Below are 12,612 nucleotides of genomic sequence, written 5' to 3'. Positions count from 1 at the left end.
GGCCACTTTATTTATGTCTGAAAACATCCCAGCCGCAAGCCGCTGGGTCATGATCTAGCATGCACACGGTAATGACAGGCTGGCCAGGCTGGGGAAGCCGCCCCTTGGGGCAGCCACGAGGACAGGCTCTAACACGACTCCTTGTGTTTTCTTCCCCATTATCTAACATGACTCCTTGTGTTTTCTTCCCCATTATCCACAGCCCACACATCATCTTCCTCTCGCAGAGCACCTTGACAGGCAGCAGCCATCTCCATCTCTGCGGGACCCGCCTCTGCCACGAAATTGCCCACGCCTGGTTTGGGCTCGCCATCGGGGCCCGCGACTGGACAGAGGAGTGGCTGAGCGAGGGCTTTGCCACTCACCTGGAAGATGTGTTCTGGGCTGAAGCACAGCAGGTAGGGTGGAGGTGACCTCAAGCATTTCACCACCCAGAGCAGGTTGTCCTTGTAGTCCTTGGCTCCTCCAGCAGATGTGCCCCAAGTGCCAGCCATGCCCGGGGCCCTGTTTTTACTGGGATAGAGAGCCATGCACACCAGAGAGGGAAGCCCCCGCCCCTGCTTCGGTTTGCAGGCCAAAGACAGCAGAGAGAACAGACGGATGAGGCTGACCCACGTCAGATGGCGAAGGGTCCCTGCAAGAAGATGAGCTCCGTAGGGACTGGTGAGGAGGGCTCCCTGGTGAAGGGGGCATCTGAGCAGATACGTGACGAGAAGGCCGTTCTGTGGCCACACACCCAGGCGTTCCTTTGGGTTATGGTTGTGACAGTGACGCTGTGTGTTTTAAATCATGAGATTAAAATTTAAATCAGGAGTCATAATCTCAGACTGCACCGAGGAGAAAGCAGCCAATGTTGTCCATTAGGGAGCAGTGAGGCCAGAAGCCAACTGGTAGCTCCTGCCCGGCTCTCATGGTTGCCCTGCTGAAGTGAGGGCTTGGTAGAGCCTGGGTTTCTAGTTGTTGTTGTTGTTTTAAAGGCTTTTTATGCGCAGTTTGTTAACTTAAAAAGTATTATGCAAACTAAGTATACCCAAAGCCAGAGCTGGTCAGCATGCCTGCGGGCTTCAAGCTCGACTTCAGAGAATTGGCCGTCCCTTCTCATGGGGAGATGGCAACTAAATTGATTCCTGCTTACTTCTGGTTGCAAATACTTGGGTCACTTCTTTTCCCTGCCATCCCCACCCCTCACACAGTGGACTATTTGGTGTTTTCCACGATCCCCAAGGTTGTGTGTAGCAGCATGGTTTTGTTCAGGGTCCTTCTATCTGCATTTCACTAAGCAGGTCGAAGTCACCTGGGTAGCCCAGACTCGTCTCCCCACGCACAGGTCAACACCAGACTCCCCCAAGCTTTGAACTGCCACAGTGCTTGGTGTTCCCCCTTTCCCCCCTCTGCTTCCTTGTACAATGTGCTTTCCTTACCCTCACAACTGGACCGTGGCCTCCTCCCAAGCCTCCCACTCGTCCTCCTGCCCTCTCTGCACTGTGCCTGTGGCGCTAGCTGTGTGCTCCTCCCCATCGCCAGCCACCCCGCAGTCCTGTGGAGAGAGGCCACACGGTGGACATGGGAAAAGAGGCTGGGCTGTGGCTCTGAGCAGCCTTGGGATCCCGGCTCTGTCGTTTACCACTTTTGTAAGTAAGGGGTGTTATGCAGCCTCCTTGAGGCTCCATTTGTAAAATGGATATCAGGATGCTTGACCTTCTAGCATGCGTGGGATAAGGTGAGTGGGCTTGACACAGTCCCGACAGGACACCCCTGTTCTCTTCCTCTCCGTATTTCCTCCCCAGACTGTACACAGCAGGCACCACCATGCCACCGTCAAAATCTCTTTCCCGAGGGAGCATCTATTCTGGGACAGTCAGATTTGTGCCAAAGAGTGCTCCTCCTCCCCTTCCTCGGCCTGTACTTCTGGGCAGTGGCTCCCCGCTCTCCTTGCCTGGGGCCTGCCTCTAACCGCCTTGGAAAGGCCCATGGCCACCGCCAGAAGCCAGCTGAGCTGCCTCTCCCAGCCGCACACCTGCTGTGTCCATGCTGGGCTCCATCTGTAGGGATGAAAGGACGGGGAAGACACAGCCCTGCCGTAGCCTAATGGATGAGAAGATGAGAGAAGCATTCAGGGGAAGAAGAAAACAAGTCAGAAATGAGGAGCAAACGCCAGATGATTGTGGGGGAGGTCAGACCTGAGCCACCCCGGAAGCCGTTGTGGAGGAGGTGACTCCTGGCAGGGACCTCCATGGGAAAGCAGGGACTGAGCTTCGCCGTCGCTCCCTTCCCCTCCTCCTGGCACAGGGGTCAGCCCCTCGCCTCACCCTTCAGGGGCTGGACGGTATGTCCTCAAGATGGGAGAGTGTGAGCACCCCTGAGGCAGAGTGGCCATTCCAGTACGGTATGTCCTCAAGATGGGAGAGTGTGAGCACCCCTGAGGCAGAGTGGCCATTCCAGATTCCAGCGCGGAGTCTGGGAACATTCCAGAGCCCGTGCACCATTCTAAGCCTTTCCTGTAAAGACGAGACTGAGCTGGTGCCGGTAGCCTGTGAGGACCTGCAGGAGAGGAGGGCTCAGCGGGGTAGGGCTGGGGGTACCAGCTCATGGGCCGCGCCTGCTTGGCAGCGGACTCCATGAGGAATGAGCAAGGAGGCACTGGAGTCGACCCTGGGCCTCAGCAGGCACAGCAAAGGGAGCGTGAAATCTCAGAACCAGGGAGTCAGGACCTGGCATCCCGCTCAGGGTGCAGTCCACAGGGATCCGTGAGCCGAGTTAGCTGCCGTGTGGAATCATGCAGCTCGCCATCAAGCTGGATGAAGTCTGCACTCATCTCAGATGTCGCGTCTACTTGGGCTGCCATGATAGACTGCCACGCGCTGACTTTCTCACACTCGTACAAGTTGGGGGTCTCAGATCAAGGTGCCCGCATGGCTGGTGTCTGGCGAGGCTTCTCTCCCTGGCTTGCGGCAGCCACCTTCTCACTGTGTCCTCACGTGGCCTTCTCTTTCTGTGCATGCAGAGCTCCAGGGCCTCCTTCTCTTCCTATAAGGACAGCAGTCCTATTGGATCAGGGCCTCACCTGTACAGAGTATTTCACCTTAATCACTTTCTTCAAGGCTGTCTGTCTGTACTGTCTCCAAGTACAGTCGCCCTGCATTGTCTTCACCATATGTATTCTGGGGGACACAGTTGGGTCTGTAACAACAGGTGCACCAAGTCTGTGATTGCCTGGCCTCTGGCCCTCCCGGGATGGTAGCTTGCACCTGGCCCACCTGCCCTCTTCTCTGCCATTCTCTGATCAGATCATGCTATGCCTGCCCTGCTCGTCTGGGCTCCACACACAAGAGCCCTGATCCCTGCCTGACCTTGCTCTCCTGTAGGCAAGGCTCGGGTACCACTACCTCCTCAGGCCACCCCTGGTTGGTGAGCGGGCATCTGGGTTCTTCCTCCACCTCTGCACTCTGATGTCCGTGTATCTTACCTGCTGCCCCCTCTCCCTTCCATTCTTCATAGTAGACGTGTTGTCCACAGCATCCCCAGGGCTTGCAGAATGAATGATTGAGGATTGGCTAGAATGCCTGCAGACTCTAGACACTTCCCCCCTGGGGCGGGGGGGTCCACTGCCCTGCCTTCCATGTCCATGTGACTCAGTGGGGCAGAGTGCTGGCCTATCCCCTACCCCACCCCAGAGTCCAGCGGTCACTTTTCTGGCTGTACACAGTCATCTGGGTGGCATTAGCCAGCTCCCCAGCAAGTAGCCCTGCACAAAGCTGAAGGTTGGGATAAATAGGAGGGAAATGGAGGGAAAGAGCAGGAGAGGAGGCTGGATGGAGTCAAAGTGGATTCGGGCCCTGGGGAAGCCTTTTCTCTCCTGGCCGGTGTGAGTGTGGGCAGCGGGTGCGTTCCAGCAAGGGGAACCCTCCGAAACAGGCAAGCCAGGAGCGAGCAGTTGGTTTCTCCAAGAGCCACGGGGCTCCTGAGCCTTTGCCGGGGAGCCAGGGGAAGGCAGGGGAGCAGGCCACATCGTCCGCACTGGGACAACGTGAGCTGCTCCACGGGGCAGCGCTGGCCCAGCATGAGGACAGTGAGAACTTTGTTTTGTGCACGTGCGTCTGTGTGTCTGTGGCCCCAGCAGCTGTCCCCCGACGAGGCCCAGGAGCAGCAGGAGCTGAGGGCTTGTCTGCGCTGGCATCGCCTCCAGGATGAGCTGCGGAACTCCTCCGAGGAGATGCAGGTGTTGAGGTAAAGGCAACATTAAGATCTTGTTACCTTCTTCTCATTGCCTCCCCTCCCCTCCCCTCTCTCCTCCCCTCCCCTCTCCCCTCCCCTCCCCTCTCCTCTCCTCTGCCCCTCTTCTCTCTTCCTCCCCTCCTCTCTCCCCTCCCCTCCCCTCTCCTCTGCCCCTCTTCTCTTCCTCCCCTCCCCTCTCCTCTCCTCTGCCCCTCTTCTCCTCTCTTCCTCCCCTCCCTCTCCTCTCTGGCTCCCCTCCCCTCCCCTCTCTTTTCCTTGTTGCCTCTCCTCTCCCCTCCCCTTTCTTCTCCTCCCCTTCCCTCTGACACACCCAGGCCATCCGATGAAATCTGCCATTTTCCTGTCTGAGTGAAATTGGGCTGGGTTACTCATCCCCCTGCTCTCGGGGATGGGAAGGTTGTGTTTGAAGCCTTTCAGGGTGTGGGGTTCTATTTGCTTTCTGACATTTTCCTGGTGTCTCTGTTCAGGAAAAAACTAGCATGAGGCCATTTCCGGGACCAAATTCTTCGTTTGAAGTTCTAATAGTCACTTTATGTGGCGGCTGCTGACGTGGAGAAGGTTGGGGTTTGGCAGCCGGCAGACAGTAACCCTTTAAAGCTGAAGGGGGAAAAAAACGTTTAGGAAAATATTGATTGCTAAGTGTTTAGTGGTAACAGATGTGTGAGTCAATGGGGCTTTTGTTTCAGATGTAGCCCAGCAGGAAGCCAGTACCACTGTTCTCTCCCATGCGGTGCGGGAGGATCCCACTCCAGGCTCCCGAGTTTTGTTTTTTGATTGTGGCTTGTAGCACCGGTTGGATCCCTTCTTGCCATTTTGCATTTCTCACCACCTCAGCTTTGCCCCTTTCCCTCACCAGGCTGAGAGGCTGCTCACCTGCAACCTCCTGCCCATGCCCCTGTGCCGAGAGTCAAAGTCAAGTGTTTGGAATCTGCAGTCAGCCAGGTGGGATGGGCAGGTGCCCCGGGAACTCCCCCTCTCCTTACCCTACTGTAGGTGGCCCCCCTGGAGGCCAGGCTGCCTGCCTGGGTGGAAGCCCACCCTGGACCCTTCTGCTGTTGGGTTGTTTCATTTTTAATTTATTTTATTTATTTGAAAGACAGAGTTACAGAGAGAGGTAGACACAGAAAGAGAGACAGAGAGATCTTCCATTTGCTGGTTCCCTCCCAAGATGGTTGCAAGGCCGGAGCTGAGCTGATCTGAAGCCAGGAGGCAGGAGCTTCTTCCGGGTCTTCCATGGGGGTGCAGGGGTCCAAGGACTTGGGCCACCTTCCGCTGCTTTCCCAGGCCACAGCAGAGAGCTGGATCAGAAGTGGAGCAGCCAGGGCTGGAACTGGTGCCCACTGCAGGCCGAGGCTTTAACCAGTATACCACAGCACTGGCCCAGGGGTTTGTTTTTACATAAACACTCCTGCTCCTCCTGAGGGGGCCTGAAGCATACCTCACAGAAAGCATTCCAGGGGCTGGTGCTGTGGCATAGCAGGTAAAGCTGCCGCCTGCAGTGCCAGCATCCCAGGTGGGCGCAGGTTCAGGTCCTGGCTGCTCCATTTCTGATCCAGCTCTCTGCTATGTCCTGGGAAAGCAGTAGAAGATGGCCCAAGTCCTTGGGCCCCTGCACCCATGTGGGAGACGTGGAAGAAGCCCCTGGCTCCTGGCTTCGGATTGGTGCAGCTCCAGCCATTGGTGGCCATTTGGGGAATGAGCCAGCAGAAGGAAAACCTCTCTCGCTCTCGCTCTGCCTCTGCCCCTGCTTCTCTGTAACTCCGCTTTTCAAATAAATAAATAAATAAATAAATAAATCTTCAAAAAAAAAGAAAAAAAGAAAGAAAGAAAGAACAGAAAGCACGCCATAGCTCATGAGCCCCAGGGAGGGATGCTAGCTGGTGCTTTTGTGCAGCGCTGCTCCCTGCCCATGGGGAAGTCCCCTGGCTTGCGTGTTTGCACGCTAACCATGGCTTCCCGAGCTGACTCATCCATTGTTTAGGAAACTCAGCTCCAGCGGTAGGAAGCACAGCAGGGCAAGGCCCAGAGAACTGCGGTCCACCCCCGCCTCTGTTCCCTCAGCCGGCATTTATGGAGACGGGCAGGGCAGCTACCCCCACGCTGGCTCTCCCAGAGCCTCTACTTGGCCAGGACACTGTTGCACGTCCAACCTGGTCACAGGCAGTGAACGGCACTGTGAAGGCAACACTGTGTGACTCCTACACTAATTGGAGAGGTCTTTTTTTAATAAGGTTGGAGAATGCTTCCTTGTGAATGAGATGGGCGTCTGCATAAGCCGGCAGAGGGAAGAACCAAAGGCCCTCAGTCTGGCCTGCTTTGGTGCCAGGAAGCGGGTGTTGGATGGCTAGAAAGGGGACTGATGGCAAGGCTGTGAGAGATAGGCAGGAGCCAGGGCACAAGAACCTCCCTCCAGATTCTGTGGATGCTGCCATGAGCTTTGAGCAGGAAGGGGCAGGGTCTGTCTGGTGTTTTCACATTGCTGCTCTGCTTCTGTGAGGAATGGGTTAGCAGCTACAGACAAGAAAGCAAAGAGGCAGAGTTGGAGTGTTAAGAGTAGTTCATGGGCCTGTCTCCCTTGGGGCTGTGGGGTCCCTTTTCTTCTCAGCCAGGACTGGAGGCTGAGATTAGCCCTGTTGAGGCCATCGTCGGGACTGCACGAGCTGGGCAGCTTCATTTTCCTACCTCATACATCTGTGGGAAAAAAGAAAAAAAAAAAAAAGAGAAGTTCATTGAGCAGCAGCAGGTTAAGCTGCCAGATTCCCATATGAGCACCTGTTTCAGTCCACTGCTCCACTTCCAATCCAGTTCCCTGCTAGTGCACCTGGGAAAACATCAGAGGATGGCCCAAGTGCTTCAGCCCCTGCCAACCATATGGGAGAAAAAGATGGAGTTCTGGGCTCATGACTTCAGCCTGGGAAGTACTGGCCATTGTGGCCATTTGGGGAGTGATCCAGTGAATGGAAGCTACCCCCCCTTTTCTCCCTCTCTCTTTAATTCTGCCTTTCAAATAAATGAAATAGATCAGAGCTGGGCCGATCTGAAGCCAAGAGCCAGGAGCTTCCGGGTCTCCCACATGGGTTCAGGGGCCCAAGCATTGGGGCCATCTTCCACTGCTTCCCAGGCTATGGCAAAGAGCTGGATCAGAGGTGGAGCAGGTGCGAGGAACCGGTACCCATATGGGATGCCAGTACTGCAGGCAGCAGCTTTACCTGCCACACCACAGCACCAGCCCCATCCCACTTTTAATTTTTACAAAGACCTAATTTCAGTTTACTTAATGATCGTAAAGTTAGCCCTACACTAAGTAAAAGAATTCAACTAATATTATAAAGAATAAAATACTGTTCCTCAACAGAAGAGACAAGGGCTGTAAACAATTGTGGAGTCCCAAAATGTCCTTTTCATTCCAGTACATTACATTTTTGGTACTCTGTTACCTCGGATCATGGAAAACTGATATCTGTCTTTTTGGAATTGGCTTATTTCACTACATATAATGGTTTCCACTTGTGTCCATCTTGTTGCAAAAGAAAGGATTTCTTTTTTTTTTATAGCTGAGTAGTACTCCATAGTGTACATAGACCATAATTCTTTTCTCCATCAATTGATGGACATCTGGGTTGATTTCATATCTTAGCTCTTGTGAATTGTGCTGCAGTGAACATGGGGGTACAGATCACTCTTTCAGATGCTGATTTATTTTGGTTTGGCTAAATTTCCAGAAGTAGGAGGTCTACATTCAAATTTCTGAGGAATTTCCATACTGTCTTCCACAGAGGCTATGTTTACATTCCCACAAACAGTGGATTAGGGTATCTTTTCCCCTACATCCTTGCTAGCATTTGTTGTTTGTTGATTTCTGTATGAGAGCCATTCTAACTGGGGTGAGGTGAAACCTCACTGCGGTTTCGATTTGCATTTCCCTGACGGCTAGTGACCCTGAGCATTTTTCATGCGTCTGTTGGTCATTTAAATGTCGTCTCTTGGAAAATGTCTGTTCAAGTCCTTTGCCCATTTCTTAACTGGATTGTTTGCTTTGTTGTTGTTGAATTTCTTGAATTCTTTATGGATTCTGGATATTAATCCTTTATGAGTTTCACAGTTTGCAAATATTTTCTCCCATTCTGTCAGTTGTCTCTTCACTTGCTGAGTGTTTCTTTTGCAGTGCAGAAGCTTCTCAGCTTGTTGTAATCCCATTTGTCAATTTTGACTTTCATTACCTGTGCTTCTGGGTTTTTTTTTTTTTTTTTTTTTTTTGAGAGGCAGAGTTAGACAGTGAGAGAGACAGAGAGAAAGGTCTTCCTTTCCATTGGTTCATCCCCCAAATGGCCACCACGACTGGCACACTGTGCCAATCCGAAGCCAGGAGCCAGGTGCTTCTCCTGGTCTTCCATGCGGGTGCAGGGGCCCAAGCACTTAGGCCATCCTCCACTGCCCTCCTGGGCCACAGCAGAGAGATGGCCTGGAAGAGGGGCAACCGGGACAGAAATGGCGCCCCAATCGGGAGTAGAACCCAGGGTGCCGGCGCCACAGGTGGAGGATTAGCCAGGGTGCTGGCCACTTCTGGGGTCTTTTCCAAGAAGTCTTTGCCTATACCAATGTCTTGCAGTTTCCCCCAATGTAGTCTAGTAATTTGATGATATTGGGTCATCAGTATAAGTCTTTGATCTGCTTTGGGTGAATGTTTAAGATGTAAGATAGAAGTCTAGTTTCATGCTTCTGCATGTGGAGATCCAGTTACCTTACCTTTTGTACAAAAACCCACTTAAAATGGATCAAATGAGCTAAAATCAATTCCTGTTTATTTACTTTCTTATTTAAAAGACAGTTACAGTGCTGTGTTATAGTAGGCTAAGCCTCCGCTGGAGTGCCAGCATCCCAAATGGGCTGTGGTTTGTGTTCTGGCTTCCCTCTCTCTCTGTCTGTAATTGTACCTCTCAAACCTTAAAAAAATAAAAAGACAGAGATGCTTGGTCCAAGGATACTTTTCTATCTTAACTTGTATGCTCTCCTAGAGTTCAAGATATGTGAAGTATTCTTAAAAATATTTATTTATTTATATTTATTTGAAAGGCAGAGACAGGGAGATGGGGGAAGGTGGGAGTGGTGGTGATAGGAGAGAAAGAAATGTATTTCCATCCTCTGATTTACTATCCAAATGCCTACAACAGCTGATCCTGGACCAGATGGAAGCCAGGGCCCCAGAACTCAGTCCAGGTCTCCCATATGGGTGGCAGGGACCCAGGTACTTGGTCTATCACCTGCTGCCTCCCAGGATACATTAGCCAGAATCTGGGGAGGAAGCAGAGGAGCCAGGATTCAAACCCAGGCTCTCCAGTATGAGATGTGGGTGTCCCAAGTGATGTCTTTACCATTGGACTCTCATTTATGAATAAAGGTGAAATAAAGACCTTCCATAGCAAACAGAAATGGAAAGAATTTATCGTCACTAGTCCAGCCTTACAAAAGATGCTTATGGATGTGCTACACACAGAAACACAGAATGATAGCCATCACTATGAAAGAATGTGGAGACAGATATCCCCCAGTAAAAGTACAAAAGAAATCCAAAGTAAACAATAGGAATATTTGGAAAAATGGCAGATACAAGCCATTACATTATTACAATAGTCACCTTGAATGTAAACGGCCTCAACTCTTCAGTTAAAAGATGCAGACTAGCAGAATGGATTAAAAAACAAAACCCATCTATTTGCTGCCTACAAAAACCACATCTCACCAGCAAAGATGTGCACAAACTGAAAATAAAAGGATTGAAAAAGATATTCCATGCTAACAGAAAGCAAGAAAGTGCAGGTGTTGCCATCCTAATATCGACAAAATGGATTGTAACATAAAAACTGTTACAAGAGATGATATAATATGTAATATTAAGGAATCGATTCAACAGGAAGATGTGACTATAATAAATGTTTATGCACCCAATTACAGGATGCCTGGCTATTTAAAAGAAATGTTAATTGATTTAAAGGAATATGTAGACTCCAATACAATAGTAATGAGGGACTTCAGTTCCCCAGTTTCATTAATGGACAGATCAACCAGCCAAAAAATCAACAAAGAAACAACAGAGCTAACTGACACTGTGGACCAAATGGACCTGATTACAGAACTTTTCACCCCACAGTCACAGAATACACATTCTTCTCATCAGTGCATGGAACTTTCTCTAAGGTAGACAATATGCTAGGCCATAAAGCAAGTCTCAGCAGATTTAAAAAAAAAAATCATACCATGCATCTTCTCTGACCACAATGGAATGAAGCTGGAAATCAACAACTCCAGAATGTCTAGATCATATGCAAACACATGGAGACTGAACAACATGTTCCTCGAACAACAGTGGGTCATAGAAGAAATTAAAAAATTTCTGGAAATGAATGAAAGCAGTGATGCATCATATCAAACCTTATGGGATGCAGCAAAAGCAGTGTTAAGAGGGAAGTTTTTAGCAATTGGTGCCTACATGAAGAAATTGGAAAGGCACCAAATATATGAGCTATCAGTGCATCTCGAAGACTAAAAAAAATCAGCAAACCAAACCCCAAATTAGTAAGAGAAAAGAAATAACTAAAATTAGAGAAGAAATAAACAAAATTGAAGCAAAAAATTACAAAAGATCAGTGAAATGAAGAGCTGGTGTTTTGAACAATAAACAAAATTGACACACCATTGGCCCAACAAACAAACAAAAAAAAAAAAAAAAGAGGGAGAAGACCCAAGAGCTGTATGCCAACAGATTGGGACATCTACAAGAAATAGATTCCTGGACACATACAATTTACCAAAATTGAGTCATGAAGACATAGAACACCTAGACAGACCAATAACCAAGACGGAAATTGAATCAGTAATAAAGACTCTCCTAAAAAAGAAATGCCCGGGGCCGGAAGCCTTCACTGCTGAATTCTACCAGACTTTTAATGAAGAACCAATTCCAGTTCTTCTCAAGCTAATTAAAACAATTGAAAGGGAGGGAATCCCCCCAAGCTCCGTCTATGAAGCCTGCGTCCCATTTCTGAGTGGTGGAGTGGGAAGCCAGATAGTGGTGTGTTCACCATCAGAAGCAGAACCAGCGTGGGGGCAGCACTGGGGAAATGGAGATCAGAGAGGTTGGCTTGGAGGTAGAGGGCCCAGGATCGCGTGTATGTGTGAGCTGTGTGACTGTAAATGCCCTCACCTCTCAAAGAAGCTGTTTCTCCCATGAAAAGGCCACCTCTGTTGTCTACATCCTGAGTCACTGAGGTGCCTCTGGTTCTGTGTGACCTCCGTTGTTTGCTGGGGCTTAGGAACATCACAGTTAGTATTAGCTGATGAAATGTGCTGCTTCTAGCTTATAAGCAAGTTAGCCTGGGAAGTCAGCTCACACAGAGGGGAGCCTCACCTCTGGCTTCTGAGGGTCAAGTTTTTGTTGTTGTTTTTTTTTCTTCTTCTTCTTGTGTATGGAGTCAGGAGAGAGAACACTATTTTTAGAGCTTTGTGCTTGAAGGCTTATTATGGCATTTGCTTTTCTTTGTCTTGGTATTCAGAAATTGTGTTTGCCTAAATTTGGGCTAAGCATGAAATGACTGCCTTTGGAAGACTTAGTGCACATCATTGTGGAAAATATTGTTATCAGATGCACTCACAATGAGAAGGAAATGGTTCTGAACCTGCCCTGAATTATACAGTGTGGTTTTGTTTGGTTTACTCGGCGTCCCCTAGAATTCTCCCCTTAAATGGGCACAGAGAACCTAGAAAGCCTTGCAAGTATAAAGGAGCAGAATTGTAAAGATTTGTTCTCAGATTCTGTTTTGTTTTAATACACAAATGAGACCTTGGAAAAGAAGTCCTTTAACCTAATACAGTGATCGAGGACGCTTATCTTTCATTTTTCTCTTTCAAGGCATCTCCCGGTCTTGAAATCATGGACCAAGAATGATTTCACCGTCTCACTTTGTGTCTTGATAGACTGCTGTATGCTGGCAGGCACAGTGGAGTCCCTTCTTCCTGGCCCTGCAGTATTCTGCACGTGGTTGACCATTCCCTCCTTCTAAAAACCACCTTCTCCTCTCCGCTTCTTTGTCACTTTCTCTTTGGCTTCTCTGCATTTCACTGGCTAGTCCCTTCCCCACCTCTGCTACTGGCAATTTAATACTCTTTCAAGGCTCAAAAAGACTGAAGAGTACACAGCTGATAAAGAATAGAGCAGGATTTAAACTTAAGGATTGAAACTCTCCTCTTTTCTCTATACTGTATGTCTGCCTTCAAGGAAGGGACCCAAATACGAATGAACTTTCCCAGTCACAACCAGATCATAGACCAGGTTTACTAAGTCTTTGTTTAACAGCTTAAGCAAAACAATAAAGGGCAACC

The 12,612-nt window shown here is 49.7% G+C and overlaps 1 protein-coding gene and 1 non-coding gene across 22 annotated transcripts in view; both read left to right on the top strand.

The window, feature by feature from the left end:
- AOPEP (aminopeptidase O (putative)) overlaps positions 1-12,612 on the top strand; it is a 406,706-nt gene that overhangs the window by 210,065 nt on the left and 184,029 nt on the right. For 16 of the 21 annotated variants that reach the window (XR_011379142.2, XR_011379141.2, XR_016236048.1 and 13 more), the window contains exons 6-7: positions 203-398; positions 4,118-4,227. The exons of 2 other annotated variants lie outside the window; for them this stretch is intronic. Coding sequence is in view for 12 of the 19 variants with exons in the window: in XM_089335804.1 (XP_089191930.1) it covers positions 203-398; positions 4,118-4,227 (306 nt within the window). In the remaining 7 variants the exon portion in view is untranslated. The remainder of the gene's footprint in view (positions 1-202; positions 399-4,117; positions 4,228-12,612) is intronic. 3 more of the 21 variants (XM_051859444.3, XM_051859455.3, XM_051859437.3) reach the window with 1 other exon arrangement.
- LOC127485295 (small Cajal body-specific RNA 20) lies at positions 6,800-6,929 on the top strand. Its single transcript, XR_007912408.2, has one exon.

Source organism: Oryctolagus cuniculus, chromosome 1 (assembly GCF_051225735.1).
Source record: "Oryctolagus cuniculus isolate XC-2025 breed Fujian yellow rabbit chromosome 1, ASM5122573v1, whole genome shotgun sequence".
Classification (NCBI taxonomy): Eukaryota; Metazoa; Chordata; class Mammalia; order Lagomorpha; family Leporidae; genus Oryctolagus; species Oryctolagus cuniculus.
This window is presented reverse-complemented; position numbering and strand designations above follow the sequence as displayed.